This window comes from Bactrocera oleae, chromosome 3 (genome assembly GCF_042242935.1).
Source record: "Bactrocera oleae isolate idBacOlea1 chromosome 3, idBacOlea1, whole genome shotgun sequence".
Taxonomy (NCBI): domain Eukaryota; kingdom Metazoa; phylum Arthropoda; class Insecta; order Diptera; family Tephritidae; genus Bactrocera; species Bactrocera oleae.
In genome coordinates this window covers 6,728,446-6,747,188 of record NC_091537.1, presented here as the reverse complement: position 1 = coordinate 6,747,188, position 18,743 = coordinate 6,728,446, and the positions used below count along the sequence as shown (strand labels likewise).

Sequence of the window (18,743 nt, the reverse complement as noted above, 5' to 3'; positions counted from 1 at the left end):
TGAAGAAATATAAGTCACTCTGAGAAAAATGCTGTGCTGATGCTCTTGGCAAGTGCAGGCACGACACGCAATAGAATTTCCGAAAAATTATAAATTTTCCATGTCACTTACACCGATGGTGTTTTTTTAGCTGAGAAGCATCTTGTGATGCAATGTAGCTGGAAGTATTTTTTACCGTACACACAGCGAGGAGTCAAGCCAGCGGTGAGCTAATGCTTACAAATAAAACGCGTACTCATGAGTAGATATGACAGTAGAATCCACAAGGCAGATGAATGTAAGGACTAGCTGAACTTTAGTTGCGTTGAGTGTTGAGTAATCTAGATCAAGCGCAACGGGAGTGAGGAACCGCTTGTAGTGACAGCAACACGTGAGCATGCAAGAATAATAAGAAGAAAGAAAGAAAAAAAGTTGACTGTGATGAAGAGTAATTTGTCAATATCACTTGTCGTTTACACATAACGGCAAATGTTTGTTTATGAAAAGAAGCTACGATAAGAACGGAAGTGAGGATGTAAGAGCAGTCAAAACGGAAGCGGATGCATTGCAAACTTGCTAATGTTAAACAATGAGCTGGCTAAAGCACAAAAATATGAAGAGATATTATATAGCAATGAGGAATTTCATAAAAAGAAAAAAGGATTTTTCAGTACGTTTAATGTAAATATTGAAGCCAGTTATTGAGTTTTTTGAGTTGGTTGGGTCAACTAAATTTTTTTCGCTGAAACCATGCCTGCAGATATTTACTTGAATACGAGAGCATGTGCTCCTAGAAACAACAAGGGCCATTAATACGTTTTTGAACTTCCTTAAAGAGTATAATGTTCTGTAAGTTAAGCCACTACTTATTAAAGATGAGTAGCACGGCTTAAGTCGTAAAACCAGAGTTACCCCTATGCAATTGGTTTCAGGATTTTAAAGTAAGGTAAAGTCTTAATTATTTGGAATACATTCGACAAACTCGACATTTGTTCCCACACGGTACAACCACAACTTTGCTTGTCCTCTATTCCTATGCTCCGACCACGCTAAAAAAGATATGTTCTGGGCCTTCTAAAAAACATAGTAAAAAGTTCATTTAATATCAGAAACTAAGAATTTTTAAGATTTTATGGAGATGCCCTTGGTTATATGCCGTAGTAATGGAGTGTATCGTTCAGCCGTTTTAGAAGCTGGTACCATTAAGAAGTAGAAGCTAGGCGTCATACTCTCAGCTATCCGACCGGCGCATATGTTACATAGATATTGACCAAGTAAAGCGCAATGCAATCAGTCCGCTCTCCTCAAACTTTTGTATTACGGAGACTTGATTTGATGTCGTATAAATCGCATTCCCAATTTATGTCACTTTAGAACTCCAAACTGGATTCAATTGCAGAAGACCGCTCGCTAAGTTAAAGCTCGGCTCTCTTGTCAAAAAGTTTACATGTGGAAGCGACAATAAAGTTATTCAGTTAATAGTTTATTGAATGGCTCATTAAATTAGTATAACGATTTGTTATGTTATCTCTATATATTTATACCAGTATCTTTCATTTATACCAGTTGTTTGTTCGATTCAATACTCTCCAAGGCTTAGCGACAGCTTTAAGCGCTTTAGCGTTTAACAAAAATATTACTTTGAATTTAATCACGCAAAAAGTGTTCATACTTAATCCAAGTGCCAATAACTTTTCGATATGCCTCCATAAAATTTCATTTCAGCATTCACACAAACAAACTTAAATCGCTCAAATCAATTTTTATTCACCTTTTCAACGCATATAGGTGAATGTTAGTATGTAAGTGTGCACCACTTAGGGACTTACCATAGACACGTACAATTTTAAGTCCTTTCATGAGCACATCTGAGCTGCGTAAACTCTGCGGTTATTACAATGATCTGACAGTCTGTGCTATTTGTATTCGTGCGCAAAGCCCTTACATGTGCAATATGAGTGAGTAACGGTGGTAAAAAAGGTAGCAATATACAAAAATTAAAATGAAAAGTGAAAAAAGCATTTCACCATTTGCGATTGCGAGATTCAAGTGGTCAGGTAGCTACTTGACTTTTATGGCTGCATTTGGAGTGCGCTGCATTTAACGGTATATTTTCCATATTCCATTTTTATGTGCATCTGCATTTGATTTGATTGCTGTAGATTTGTTTGAGTTTTGTTAAATATTTTTTCGTTGTTTTTTCTGCTTTTTTTTGTTTTGCCTTTCCCACTTGGTAAGCTAAGAGTTTCGAATTCAAATTTGTGCACTTTTGGTTTTGTATACGAACATTTCAAATTGTCGAGCTGACCGATTTAGTTTTCAATTGAACTATTTTCGACTTTTTCTGTTCTCTTGCAGTTGCTTTTTGTTTGTTTTTTAGATTTTTTTTTGTTTTTTTGAAATACATCTGAATATTGTAAGCGGCGACAGTTTTCCATTGCAATCGCACATAAAAATTCCATTGCCAAGCATTTAACTGACCTCAATTGCGTCGACTGATACCTGTCAGCCGCATGCGAGTTGTGGCAAAGTCAAGTAAATCCTTCTAGGACCCAAACGAGTAGTGGAATACAATATTTATGCGCTAGATTTTCAATGGCATACCGTAGCTTTGAGTCTTCAAACGGTTTAGTGGCTATATATAGTACATATAGTACATATAGACACATACAAACACGCTCTGAAATATACACAGTTACTATATATGTATGTATATACAGCTATTACGCCCGCGTAAACCTTATAGTCGGCACCCCGAGTATTTCCGTTTTTGTTTTTACTAATTCTAGAGTATTTTCATACCCACACTCACATGCACATATAGATTTATGCCACTCACAATCGTTGCATTTAAATCACTGCTCAGCCATGAGGGGTATGCGCCAGTTGGTGGTGGTAGGCCGATATCTGCTTGTAGCATTTTCGAAACGTTTAACATTTGAATAGGTCAATCAAATGCGTTTGCCTTTCAGCAGTCGGTAATAGCGGCAAATATTATATAACTGTAAAATACTTAGATATTGTATACAGTTATGTCTGTTTGTGTGTGTCGCTTGCTGACAAGTCAAGGCAAAGCCAGCGGGTGTTTAGCTAATGAAAACTCATGTCAACTGACAATCCATTTGTGTGGCAATATTTGAGTGAGCGATTGAGTTACGTACGTATGTATTATGTATTCAATGTTGTGTAAGTTAACAAATAAGCTCTCGGCATCACGCTGTGGGGCGGGGTGGGGTTGCGCGACTTTAAACTAAGCGCGGTTGTTGTAATTTACTTGCGGCAGAGATAACGACTTTCTCTCTGGAATGCATGGAGAGTTGATGAGGAGGTTCTATGGTATAAAGTGAGTGGTGTCTGATTCCAAAATTTTCAACTTTGTCTCTTATAAAAAATTCTCGGCTGTGGGCTTTCTGTATTGCTATCTCGTTCTATGTGTGATATTCGTCCTTGCTTTCTATTTGTGTACCTTTATGTATGACTATTTTGTTATAACTAATATTAGTTCACATTTGTTTGCCTACGTCAGCTTTTGTCGATGACTTGGCTTAAGCAGATTTATCTTTCTCTACTTTCGTTCTGCCAATAGCTTTTTTGCAGCGTTTCTTCCATATGTCCCTCTATGAGCAAGGCTAGACCATATCTTCGTACATTTTCCTAATTCGTTTTATTTCTGCGTGCGATTCGCTAGCAGAACTTACAACATCTGTGGAGACGGTATATGATCTGATATTTTAAATAAGTTGCTGTGACTGTTGAAATTAATACGCAATTATTATTCTGGGTCATAGTAACCGCAGAACCATTGGTGAAGACAGGTTGAACTAACTAATTTTAATGTCGAATAGCTCCAAGGAGAGACGTAGAAATATGGCATCCGCGGAGGAAGAAGAGTCAATAGTACAAAAAATGTTATTTTCTATATGAAAGGCTAAATGTCTTAGCAAACTGTAATTGAAATCAGAAGCCCTACTTTTTCGACTCTTATATATCTACATGCAATTCTAAAGTATCATCAGTTATGAGCGCAATCTCTTTTATTTAAAACATCTAAACTTATTTTGATAGACTATTTCATAGTTCCAAAACTTTTATGAAAAAAAACATCAAATCTTTTTTAAATGTTTGAAATTCTCTTCACAACCATTTCGCATTGTTGCGCACTCTGCGTGCCAGCAAACGTCATGAATGCGTCGCCGCCTACACTTCACCACTGTCGGCACAGTACTCGCAACCACAGCGAACGCAAAAATGCGGCGTTAACTTTCATACACTTAACTTTGCTAACTTTTCTAATTCGAAACAATTTTGCGATTTCCTTTGCCGCGGCACCCGCACACAAACACACACACTTATACATATATACAAACATAGAAACAAAGAGTTATCGTCTCGTGACGCGCCGTCGTTCTATATTCAAAGTACTCCGCGTTGCTTAACTTTGTCTTGCTTTGGGCTACAATTGTTTTCCCCTTATCCGGCCGCTCGTTCGCGACATATATCGCCGCTTGTCAATTGCGACGTCACCATAAACGACATAAATTCATCGCTGTCGCTTTTATTTTCATTCAACATCCGCTGTCGCTGTCTGCCGCGCGCTGCTCTCCTGTCGTCGACGTCGCTGTCGTCATAGCCGCCACTGGCAGTGAATCCTTTACAAATGTAGCGAATTTAACTCAACAACTCCCACAGCAACTTTTAGCTGCTTGCAAGTTGTGTCGCCGTCGCCAGCTCACCGTACGTCCTTCCGTTCACCAAAGGAAGGGGGAAGTTTTTACTTAAACTACCGCAAAAAATTCCTTATTGGCATTGTTGCAAAAACAAAGCGACTTCTAAAGTTGTTTCATGCTTTGCTTTGCAACTTACTTACTGCCTTTGCGAAATTTCCTCACAACTTCGTGGCAAAGGCGACAGGACTCGCACGCACGCTCGCCTACACAACACTTCGGCTTGCGGCGCACGAACGACTCTGTGGCCGGTCGTTGGAGCTCGCCTTCAGCTGCTGTTTTACTTTGTCGAGTTCAGTTTGCAAAACGCTGTCACACGAAAAGGATTATTAACGCGGACGAAACGTTGAAGCGTTGCGTAGTGAAGCGACTTAGCGCTGAGCAGCTTAGTGGGTCGCATTCATTATAGAAGCATACTTTTGTGTGCCACTTAGTTTCATTGAAAATTAACAAATAATTGTAATTTTTTACAAAAATTTTATCAACGACTGTTTACTTTTAACAAAAAGTTCAGTATTTTCTGGAATTTTTATTTAGTGCAAGTGTGTTTTAAAAAGTGTACGCGATGTGCAGTTATTACAACGCGCCTACAAGTGTGCTACATTTGCTCATCTTGCCGGTTATTTTGCTGCTGTTGCAGTGCATTCCGAATGGTTAGTTAGTTAGTGTGTGTTCGAAAGCGCAATTGCTTAAAACAAAGATACGGATGCTAACAAATCGCTTTCATTAATAAAAAATTGAAATTCGTGAAATAAATAATATAATATATATAAATATGTTAAATAAAATTATAAACAAATAATAAAACCGAGAAAAAAAATATATAAAAATAACATAACATAAATGTAAAACAAAATACTACTTTTAACAAAAGAAAATATAAAATAATATAAATTTAAAAAATATAAATTTAAAAAATATAATTCAAAATCAATCAGTCAAAAAATATAAAATACAATTAAATAAAATAACACACTCAAATCTAATTTTAAAACATCGAAGTACATATTACGAATAAATTTATACGTAAAAAAATTAAATTTATTGAAAAAATAAAAATAAATAATTCATAATCATTTAAACAATATAAAATTATTTAAATTTGAAAAAAATCAGAGCACTAAAATAAAATAATTTAATGAAAGTAAACTTATAAAAATAAGTTGAAATTTTACGGTTTTTATGAGAAGAATTATAGAGTAAACTTAGTTTATCATCCCTGAAGCCAAGCCGAAAAAAATTTTCTCGAAGTTAAAACTAAAACTGCTTCGAAAGATGACTGCAGTCTTTCGTAATGTTAAAAGCATAAATATACGTAAACCATATAACAGGTCTAGTAAAAATTTAGTAAATATATATGTTTGCATTAAATTTAGTGATATTTGATAATTGATATCATATAGAATAGTTAGATACTTATACATTCCTCAAAAGCTGCCGGCGGCTTCATCTACACCCGTTCATATTTTTTGATGAGCAGCGCGCTTCTTAAAGAGATGTTATTCTCATCCACGTGTAATTAAAAAGAGTAAAGAAATTTGTTAAAAATATACGTTCTAGCAAAGATTCGCCTTATATTCAATAACTGTTCTTTAATAGTACAACTCTCTATCACATCTCGTATAGTTTTTCTTACTGCATCAGTAAAGCCATGTGCTAAGCATGTTTGCTAGATTTTTGTTGCTAGCGGTTAGAATGGAAATGGTATAACTGGGTAACTATATCAGTCAGTTGCGGATAGTTTTTTGTGACAGAAAAATGAATTCGTCAAGAATTGGTGGTTGGAAACAAAAATTGAATGAAGAAAAGCAGAAGTTGAGATGAAAATAATGGAATTAATGGAATTAATACATATAACACCGATAGAGAACTTCTGAATAATTTTTTACTCAGTTCATGCCCAAGAAAGGGAACTAGTACTAATACACTCAACGAGTCTGCAAACTTGTTTGAGTTTGCATAAAAAATATGTAGTTTATTAGCGTAGCCAATGTAAGTTAAAGGTGGTACTCTTGTACTCGTATCAATTGCTCCATCCCTCACACAGTGTTCCTATAACTTCTGCTTGTTACAAGACTCTATCTAACGCTACATAAACAAAATCCACATACTAATGATAAATTAGAATAATTCTATGATTTGTCGCTTCAGTCTTTTGTTTCGAAACCCCATTAGATGCTGATCTGATTCAGATAGCCTTTCACCACCAATATATGCGGAACATATCGTAATCTGAATATTAAAGTTTCGCAGCTTTGTCATAATTTTTCAAAATAATAAATAAATTTACAATATCTAAATTTACGTCAAAATAATGATCGGAAATATTTTAAAGCACTTTAGAGAATACTCACATAACATAATATACGTATAATACATAAAATAATAATAAACAGTTTGATAGCTGTTATTATACAATATTTTTATCCAAATATAACAAATAATTACGTCAAAGAAATGCTTATAGTTCGAGTAAACAAAAAATTATAAATTCAACGACTTTTCTCTACATTCTCAAATATCTCTTTCTCTCATGGTTTTCGAAAATTTGGCATATATTTAACCTATCAACAGGTGCGGCAATTAAATGTTTTGTCTGTGACTCCAGCGATAATCCAAGTTGTGAGAACTTAAAATCCAATCAAAGCATAGTGGCAGAGGTAAGTCCCATAATTATAATACAACAATAAAATATCTAAATGGGCTAATATGTCTGTCTGAAATTTAAAGGAGGAATTGCTAATATGAAAAAATAAAATGATAAATTTTAGTGTTTCAGAACTGCGCCTTTTTTGGAAACATTATCAGGTTTTAAATTGCGGTAGAAATATTTTGCTGAACACTCTAGATCAAAGCTTTTTTTTGCCAACCATTACAAATATAAGGGGTTTAAGATAGAGAGAAGTCAGTCAGAAGTCAGTTAATCCTGCGGTAACACAATGCTCTTGAAATTATTTACTACGAAAAAATTTTGAAGAAATGTTATTAAAAATACTTGATTATAAAAAATAAATTCTAATTCGAACGAAAAAAAAGAGTTGAGTGAATGTGATGATGTTACAAACATTCAAAAGTAAGTTATGCGAGAAGTGTTCCAAAAATTCCAAAACTATATAAATCAAGAATTTGCCTAGTGTCTCCGATCCATATTATATAATACGTTTCTTATTTTTGTTTTCGTGACTTTTTTTTTTAAAAACACATAGAAAAACGGTATTCGATTAGGAAATCTGAATTAAAGTCTACAGGAATTTTAAATGTGAGGCACTTAGGTACTTTATGTTGTGGATAAAACATACCAGAATGGAAATGAGGATGGTTAATGAGCTAGTGGAAAATTTGGACGACAGTACAATAGCTCTTAAGAAATGCGTCTCAAAATAATATTATTTTTCAATATATGATAACTAATAGCATATTACACTCAACAGTTGGTATTCTTAGTATTCGTCCAGCAAATAATACACATTTTTTGAAGTTCTACAATATTACAGGATCACAATCAAAGGACAATATGTTCATATAACCTAGCTCGACTGTCGGGTTATTGTGCAAGGTCTTAAGTTCGTTTCGTTTATCTGAATCAATCTTGGGTCAAAAATGAAAGCGTTCTGAAGTAGGGTTACCGAAATTATATTTCACATTTCTATTAAAACAATACCAGAAAGCCTGAAATTTGTTCGTGAGCAATACGTTTTTATTATCTTAATAAAATACGTACCGACGAAAGCATGACCTTTACAACTCAGTGCGGCGAAAGTTGCACGTAATTACAGATTGAGACCAAGCAACTGTCAAAATAATTAACTTTAAAGAACAAAGAAGGAAAAAGCATGAAAATGAAAAGAACTCTCATAGAAACCCTCGTCCCTATTGGAAAAACTGTAACTGTCGATTTTCACAAGTTTCTCTTGAGATGAATTTAGCACCAGCAAAATCATTCGCCTTAGACAGGAACAGGTAGCAATCACATTGTGCCCGGTCCGGACTTTAAGGCAGAACGATGGAATACAATTCCCCTTCTATTGGCCAAGATTTCTGGGCGATTGTTTTCTTCACTTTGTTGACCCACTTTTCAAAACCAGTAACTGTATCTGCTTCAGAAATGGATAAATGTTTTGCCATCCAACCGCAATTCGCAAAAGAAAATTAGGTCCGTGAGATTTGTTTTCGTTAACACGTATGATACCCATTCTTGTATATCGAACTTCTTTTTTTATCCAGCCTTGTTTAAATGGTTCCCGGCCGTTTTATGTGCAATGCTTAACTCCTAGGAAATCTAAACAGTCCTTACATGGTGATCGGATTCGACGATTTCTATTATTTTATCAATTTTTTCGACAATTGGCTTCCAGAGCGTGGTGAATCTTGGACATCAAAATTACCGGATCGGAGTCGACGAAACCAAAATTATATGTGATTCACTATTAAAAAAAACTGGACCATAAACATTATTAATTTTTCAGCCGCCTGACTTGCGTTGTTTCCTTTAATGGGAGAAGCAATCACAAAACTGTCTGAGAAGTATTTCAGTACGAAATCTGGTGTTTCTAACGCCATTTTAGAAAGAATAAAAGTCCATTGCTGAAAATACAGACCGTTTACAACTTTGCAGTGAAAAATATTTTTGTTATTCTAAAGATCATTGATCTAACACAAAGTTCGCACAGATTTTTCTATCTAAAGATCGTTGACTCTCACCGATTTTTCTACAGATTAGTACAGACCACTGAAGATTTTTTGTAACATTACTACAAGAATGAAAATTATAATCTTCTTACACAAAACATTTGTGACACATTTCAAAAACACACAAATCTTCGACTCCAACACTCAACTATATATACTTTCACTTCTTTATTTACTCACAACGTTTTCGCCAGTGAAATTGCGTTAGTTTCTCGAAGATTATATATTTTTAAGCTCCTGTTTCATGTAAACGCCATTGGCAATGCGCCAGCGCCTAAGCGCTAGTGGCCATCAGTTGTGGAAGAGGTCGTTAGTTATTTACGCCGTCACAGCGACTTCTTCAGCCTTCCACCGCTTAGCCAAGATACCATACTACGACGACAAGCACAATACAATTTGTTTGGATTACTAATTGAGAATTGAACAATTGTGGCTGCCAGCCACAGCGAGTAAACAAATTGATAAATGCAGCGACAAGAGCGCATAAAGATGTGTAGCCGGCTTCTAGGCGCAGTCACATGTGTGTCATTTCGTGCCAAATGAAAGTAAAGAAAGCACAGAAGACTTGGAGAGAAAATACTGTAGATATAGTAAGATCAACAACGGATAAATGTAAACATCAGAGACGTCATAGATATTATGGACATTGTAGCCTTCCGGTTGTCGTTTGCAAAAGTAAATACAAATACACATACACAAATATGTACATGTGTTAATAGAAATAAGTAAATAAACGAACAAGGTCAGCTAGAGCCAAGATTATTTTGGCTTAAGTAAAAAATTTATTTGCGAAATTGTGCCAAGGTTTTTATTACAATCACATTCAACTCTTTATCTGTGTACTTGTGTATATATGTGTATTTGGAAAATCGTCATTGAATCCCATTTTTTTGCTATTATCAATATTAACTGTTGATTTAGGTCTTTTGTTTTGTTCTGTTAGTGATTTACGATCTCAAGTGCAGACAAGTTGCGCAAATTCTGGATTGCGTATATGTAAAAAGTTTATTGTATTGTATAAATACATCTACAGGTACATATAAATATTTTTTTCATGCAATGTAAATGACATTATCTTCTTTCCGTTGCGAACGGTTTTATTTGAGTTTTGCCGAATATTTAGTAGAGTGAAAAGAAATCCATTATTTTTCCAATGGGTGGAAATAGTGGGGTCGGGCTACGCTATATGGCGCTGGAAAGATAGTTTTTCATACAAAAAACTTCTCAGATATTTTTGTAATTGCTTGACTGAGCATTTTTCAGCAAAGCGAAAATACGCCATATTTTACAGTTTCTCTTCGATTAAGGAAAAATTGTGGTTTCGTCAATACCCTTCTGGTAATTTTGGTATCAAATATGTGCCATGCTTTCGTAGACCTATTGTCGAAAATGTTGGTAAAATAATGGAAATTGTCGAGTCCGTTCGCCACGTAAAAACTGTTTCGATTGCTCATGAGCTGGGAATCATCTCCTATGAGCTCCACCCTTACAACCATACTTTTTATTTGGCATTGCACTGTCAATAATTGGACCGTCTAAAGAAAGCAATCGTTTAAAAGCGGCCAGCTTTGCCAAATAGGAAAGCAATCGTAGTCCAGTGGGATAACCCCGCGCCACACATTTCAATATGGACTTACCAAAAGCTCCGGAAGTTTGGTTGATAGCTTTAATATTTCCACTTTATAGTATGGACCTAGCAGCAATTGATTACTACCTGTCCTGCTATAGCGAATGATTTTTCTGGTAAAAAATTTGATTCAAAGGAAGCATGTGAAAATTGGCTGTCGCAGTGTGTGGTCAATATTTGACAATTACTACTATTTTCGCTTTACCTATCCTTTCTAAAATTCTCAACAGCCCCTCAAAACTTACAACGAATCTGTTTGGTCTTATATAAGTCTTTTTGTTTCTAAATATTTTATAAACATCTATTATATTTCATTTAACAGGAATGTACTCTAGACAAAATGCGAACAACCAATACTTGGCTTTTCGACTTAAATCGATTTGCGTACTTCGATACCGGCGCTAGTAATGGACCGCTAATGAACTGCCAAAAAGTGGTGGCCAGAGATCGTAAGTGAAATGTTGAATACTTTTATTTCAAACTGTACCTGCGAAGGCATACATTTTTGTTCTCATTTTCCTATAACAACGCCTAATCCACCCACTTGTGAATATTTTACAGCAAACACCGGCAAAATGGTCACCGCACGCTTTTGTCAATTGGACACCGCTGATTCGGACGCCTGTCAAATATTGGGCAACAAATTGGGTTGGCCACCAGAGTTGGCGCGTAACGCGAACCTCGACGAGGATGACAAGAATAAAAGAAACAAGAAGCGCAAGGGTAAAGGCGGCAATAATGGCGGTGTAGACAGTCTGGAAGATTCGGAATTGCACTGTTCCATTTGCGGTGCGGACGGTTGTAATGGCAGTCCAAGCATTTCGGCATGGAGTTGGTGGTGCGCCGGTACTCTACCAATGCTTATAGCAATCGTCAACATATTGCGTCATAGTGTGTGGTGAATGTGTAGCTGGAAAAGTCAAGTGGGGTGCGGCTGAGCTGGCTGATTTTGATCGACTAGCGAAAAAAAAAAATCGCAGAAAAAGAAAATTAAAATTATTACAAAAAATGGTGCAATATAATTTTAAGGTTAATTTCAATGGTCAATGTGTTGTTTAACGGGATTTTGCTGTGTGCGTTAAATTCTTTGGAAAATTGTTACAGAGCGTTGTGGAACATAGCTAGATAAATGCCTTGAGTTTAATATAGTTTTATGTGTAGTTGAGCCACCAAAATGTGCACACTGTAAATATTCATTCAATACTGTTATCTGTGTAAATAGGCATAAATTACAAGGCATATGTTACAATAAAAAAACAAACGAAAGTAATCACTAAAAGTTCATTTAATGCGGCTTATTGCGTGTTAGTACCGTTTTGCTTCAGTGAAATGTTTGTAAAAATTTAATATTTCATTAGAATAGTGTATTGTTAATTTACTAAACTGAAATTGTTAAAATAAAATGTATTTGTTTTTTTACTTGAATTCTAAGGAAAGCAATATAGGTATTATATTAGACAGGATGTGCCGATGGGAAAACTTCCAACAAATTACTCTGAAGTTATAGCACACTCAAGGTCAGGCACTGTTTTTTTTGCTAAATTTTTACTAATTACTTTAAAAAATCAAAGTGTTAATATAGAAGAAAAAAGTCTAATGGTACCCAATTTTGGTATTGCGTGTCATTGTGATCTCATAATATGAATTAATTTGATAAGATTTTAATTCATTGTTTAAATTTAACTATTTCGGGCAAATGTGGCAACATGGTAAAGCCATGTGTCAACATAGCAGTGCAGTGGGGAAAGCAAACCGAAAAGGGATGCTTTTTCGAAAACCAAAAACGGCGCGAGTAATGGACTGCTCATGTAGAGCACCCTCTCTATTACATAGTTTTTTAAATACTAATAATAATGACTGATAAATACTGCTTATTATACAATTCATACGCATAATGCTGACAATGGCTTTTATCGATCATTTTCACGCAGTTACATTTCTGCCTTTTATTTGGAGCCTTTGATTCTGAGATAGTAAATTTATCTTCTAATGGAATATATAGTAATCGAATTTTCTATTCTGAAGACTTATTAGACATGACATGAAGTTTTCCACAAGATCGTAGTGATTCATTTTACCTAATGATCAGTGATTAAGAGACTAGAGTGTGTTTTTATTCCTCTACAAGTGGAGTTATTTCTGTATCCGAATAAACTTGGATTAAAATATTAAAATATGTAGTAATCTAGATATGTTAACTTTCCAAAGTTTTCCAAAGGAGGTGGCCAATTAGTGAGTGTTTATGCCACAAGGCGATATTTTATCTAACTCTAGAGCTCTGGCAAGTTTTGTGCGGATATTAGGAGTTACAGTTTAACAGAAGCCTTTTCAAATGTATTGAGCACTAAAATTCTATCTCTTCTTCTCCTCAACATAACTTTTAACTACTGTTCAGACTTTAGAGAAAATTGTGCTGTAAAGAAGCCCTATAACCACGTTCAAACAGGTCAGTTAGCTGTGGCAATTGTGGTTCGTACTTGAGAGTTGTCTGAAAAATGTTTTGTTTTTTTTATGTGAGATTATTGGCAATACGTTTGATTTTAATAGAAATCTGAATTATTATTCAAATTTATAGCGTTTTGCTTAAAAAGAGGTACGCATAACAATTTAATTGGAAATTATGAAAATTTTTATTAATAGAAACCGATTTTCTTTATTTGAACACATTTTACAGAGTTGCATAGAATAAAATTTTTTTATAAAATCAAATTTTTCTCAATTGAATACTAATTGTGCAATTAGCTAATTGTTCTATTGTAAGTTAAATGGGGAACAAATCGTTTCGTAATTGCCTCGTTACGAACATGTTTGGACGTGCCTAATTAGTTGCAAAATTTTACACAATTTTTAAAGCATAATAATATATTTCATTTAACGTTAGTTTATAATATGCAACTGTAAATATAATTTCACCTAATTGCATAAAAATATATATTAGATTATTTTATAAAAAAATAGCAGGAACAGTGCTTAATATTGATTTACGGCACTGGTTCGTTTCGAATATTATTTAATTAAAAAAATATAAACAAATAAAAACAACTTTTACAAGTTTTTAAAAATTAATTATATAAAATATATTTTGTTTTAATTAATTACAATTTTTTTATCAAACGAATTACTAAATATTTAAAAACAAATCTAAAATTATATAAAAACTATGTAGTATTGTGTTTTTTTATAAATTATAAGGATTAATATTCACCAAATGCCTTTAAGTTTTTTAAGAATTAAATGGAAAAATATGTAGAAAAATGCGGCGAATGAAAATAGCGTAAGAAAATTATTAAATTGTTGTTAATGTTGTAAGTTTCACGAGTATAATCCAAGGCAGGTGAATTACGCAAGAAAATAATTATGAAAATTGAACTAATGATAAAGAATAATCGTGCGAAGATTTGGAAACGAAGCAAACAGTTAAAATAAAAAATTAGCAAAAATATTGAAAAACTTAGTAAAATATTAACTGGCATGAGGAAGTAAAAAGTGCATGGCAATAGGGGGTAAGGTTACGTATTTAACTGAAAGTTGTATATATAGATATCACATGTATGTATTCCCAAACAAAAATTAATACAAATAACAAAAACAATTGATGTGGTTTCGCAAATGCTTCGGTCTTCAATAAAAAACAAATATTTATAAACATGTCTGTCTATATTTATCAAGTGACTGAGACTTCAAAGCAAGCTTACAAACAAATATACTCGTACTACATCTCGGCACAAAAAAAAATTACACATTTGATAACGATAAGTGAACACAATCATTATACATACACACATACGCATGCTTGTGTGTATGTGTGAGGTGGGTGCAATGTAAAGCACACGAGCCCAGTCAGATGTTCACCACCAAAACATTTGAATGCAAATCAAACAGCGTAACAAAAATAACCAGAAAAATGTGATGAACACACACACATAAACGCGTCTTTAATATAAAAAAAAATTAAAGCTAAACACGGCAAAGCGGAAATTAATTAAAGATGGAAATATTTTTATTTGCAAGCAACGAATAAAATGCAAAATATGAATAATAATATGAACAGAGTAACAAACATGTTTGAACAGCAACATGAAAACAGAAAATTTGGCAATTGCAAACAAGTACTACACATATACATATACATATGTGTAGTGGGCGCATAAAATACGAATGCATTCTATTTAAACAAATAAAGAAATACCTAGCCTAGCAATTAAAGTTCAGTGTTAACAATTCATAAATGTAAGCCAACAAAATATGCATACAAAGCCAAATACATACATACAGCATAAATATTGACCAAGTCAGCGTCTGCATGTTTACCCAACAAACAAAAAATCAAAAAAAAAATAACAAAAACGAAGACTATGTAATAATAATTTAAATTCAAAGAAAACAGTAGCTACGGAAAAGCAAACAAGCTACAAGAATACATATTTACATACATATGTATAAATATATATACAGACATACATACATAAATTAATTTGAGCATAATATACATGGAATGGTTTGGCAGTGCTTTTGTTAAGCGCATGACGATTTTAGTAATTTTGGTAAAGTAAACTTATTAAGACAAAACATATGTTTCAGCGTAAATATTTGTAATTTTTAACATTGAACATTTGAATCATTTTAAGTAATTGCAAATATTTACAGATACCGCAGAATTTTAATAATATTATTTATGTATCAAAGCGTTGTTCAGAAAAAAAAATTTTTTTTCTATTAAGATAATTTCACAAAATTTGTCATTATTTGGCAACCCTATTTAAAAAAATTGCTTCTGAAATAAATACTCTTAAGCAACTTTTAAGTGTTATAACTTTTTTGTTAACAATTTACAAATTTAAAAAATAAAATTTTAAAAGTTGGCAATTCTATTCAAAGAAATTTTATTTCTTCACCTTAAAGTTTTATTTAAAACTGTAAGTAATATTTAGCAATAAAAACTTTGCATAATTCTCACATCGTAAATATAGTCTCACTTAGTAAGTTTATACAAAAATCTTTTTTTTGTTCTTGGCAAGTAATTTTAAATTTTTAACTTCCGAATTTATGTAATACATTGAGTATTTTTTTAACAATTAATACCAAATAAAGTTTTGAAATTTTCATAGAGTATTTTAAAGACAAATGAAAATTTAAGTTACCAACTCTACACCATTTTACTTTCTCTTATTAAATGTATACTAGGTGGCAACCCAAATCGACATTTTTTTTAAATTGAACTTTTTATGAAACTTTTATGCGCTATAACTTTTATTTAAAACTTTATTTTGTTTAAAAAATTACAATCCTATACGAAATTTTAATTATTACTCCTTTGAATTTTATTAAAAATATAAACAATATTATTTATATTAATACGATTTTTCATTTCTGCTCATATGGTAAATATAATCTCATTTTTAATTTATACAAATTTTATTTTTCTCATGGCAAATAATTTAAAATTTACATTCATTACTTTGAAAGAAAAAATTTCATTGAGTATTTTGAAAAATAAATGAAAACTGAAATTGGCAACTATACACCAATAATTTTTATGGTAAATGAAAAGTATTTCTTATTTAAAAAATACCTAAAGTTATTATATATTTTTAGATTTTATAATATTTTCCTCAATAATTCTCATTTGATGTTTAGCCAACTTAACCTCACTTATTTGATTTATGTAAATTTTGTGTATATATTTGTTTAATGTCTTCTTTTAACTTTTGTCAAAAAAACTATGAAGGTGTTAGCTATTTTCACATCTTTTTATGTCTATAGAAAAAAGTTATGAAAAATCTTAAAAAAATCCCTAAATCAGTGCATTTTGCTCAGAATAACTGTTTCTTATTGTAGTTCAATTTAAATTTTCTTCTTTGTGCTTATTATATTCAAATTTTCGCACTTCCCATGCTTTGTAGTAGTTTCATTCTCTTTTAGGCGGCAACACTCTTCAGAAATACTTTTTAAAAAATTATGTTAAAAAAAACATATGCTAAGGATTTTTATTCCGTTTCGAAACACACAAACATATGTGTTATGTAATTAATAGCCTTCTATTTGCAAATTTATCATTTTATTTAGATAAGGTGGCAACACTATTGAAAAAAAGTTTTGCGCCATAATAATTGTATTTTTTAGTGCATAAATATACCATTATTATTATAATTTTCATTATTATTACTTTTTTGACAAAATTTAACATGTTGGCAACCCCATTGCAAAAACTATAAATATTTCTGTCTTTAAAAACGCAATTTGTTCACAACCAGTATGTTTTTATATATCTGAAAGCATGATTTCGTCGCTTATAATAATTATTTACTTTTTGGAGACAACGTGTACTATGTGCGAGTATGCCATGGCGTATGAGTCACAGCCGTTTTGCTTAAATCATTGTTACAGTATTTTTTGTTCAAATTGCACATAAAATTTATAGACAAGTGTTATCGCGCATTCGAATAGATTCTAAGTGTGTTTTACAGGCTTTCATACAATACGATACTAAGAAAACCTTATTTACCTTGCTAGAAGTTACAATTATTTGCTGGCAAACAAGAACAAAATCGAAGTAATTTAGATATAAAATGACATGTTAACAACACAATAGGCTTAAGCATGTATGTGTCGTTGCATAAATGTGTGAATACATACACACACACACTCATACACACAAATAATAGTATGATTTAATAAGAAAAGTTTGGTTTGATGTTGGAGAAAAAGAGATGCAGAAATTTTTACGGTTTTTAATAAAAAGTAAACTAATTTAATTACATACATATATTGCAGCAACTGCACCATTAAGGCTTATTACAAATGTATTTACTAGCAAAAACCATTGAAAAAATTATTACATAGTTAAGTACACATTTTGTTAAAGGAAAAATAATTTTATTTGAAAAGAAGTTATGAAAGTGTTTAAAACTAGAAAAATTTACAAAATAAATTAATGCATATTTCAAAAGGAAAAAGTAATCACTACGTAAATATAAATATTAGAACTCATTACCGACATTGAAACAATAAAGTAACCCGTATTACTATAAAAAAAACAATAAACCAAAACCAAAACAACGTTTTATTTAGAAAAAATCTTTACAATATGTATTGAGATCAGAACACTTATATGGGGAAACTTGCCAATTGGTTCTAAAATATTGGCTTAACTTTACATTACAGCAATACTTTGGAACACCAGTTTGCCACACTAAAGAACTCGTATTCTTTATGAGGCTTCTCATGGGAAAAAATTAATGGGAATGACTTTCAGTTTATATTAGGCTAATAAATTTCCATGATCTTTGCTTGTCCTCCTCAAACCGAAGTATTGACATTGTTAATAAACAACTATACTTACGTATGAATTTATATGCTTGTAGGTATTAAAAAATTTGGAAACAAAATTGTCACATTCGACAAATAAACGAAAAGATTTGGGACGATATATATAAAGTTGCTTAACTTATTACCCTTGAAGGTTCCTGATCCCTCAATATAGAAATATTTTAATTTAAACATATTCTGGTGCAGTGTAGAGAGAATCAGAGATTCCCAGATAACTTCAACAATAACTTAACGATTTTTAGGACTGATCCAACAATTTTGTTCACAGAATACATGAAACTGGTAAGTAGTGAGCATTTTTTCTGAAAATCTGTTCTTATATGCTTCCCATTGTTTAAATGTACCTAAACTTCTACTTCCGTTGTTTTAAATTTCATTAATCTTTAGGAGCATAC

General features: G+C 32.5%; 1 protein-coding gene across 1 annotated transcript; it reads left to right on the top strand.

Moving 5' to 3' along the window:
- The first annotated feature begins 5,006 nt into the window (after positions 1-5,006).
- On the top strand, positions 5,007-14,948 carry witty (without maturity). Its single transcript, XM_014231838.3, has 4 exons — positions 5,007-5,356; positions 7,278-7,363; positions 11,342-11,468; positions 11,581-14,948. Exons 1-4 carry the CDS (start codon positions 5,269-5,271, stop codon positions 11,919-11,921), a joined length of 642 nt encoding a protein of 213 aa, XP_014087313.2. The 5' UTR covers positions 5,007-5,268; the 3' UTR covers positions 11,922-14,948.
- The last annotated feature ends 3,795 nt before the right edge of the window (positions 14,949-18,743 follow it).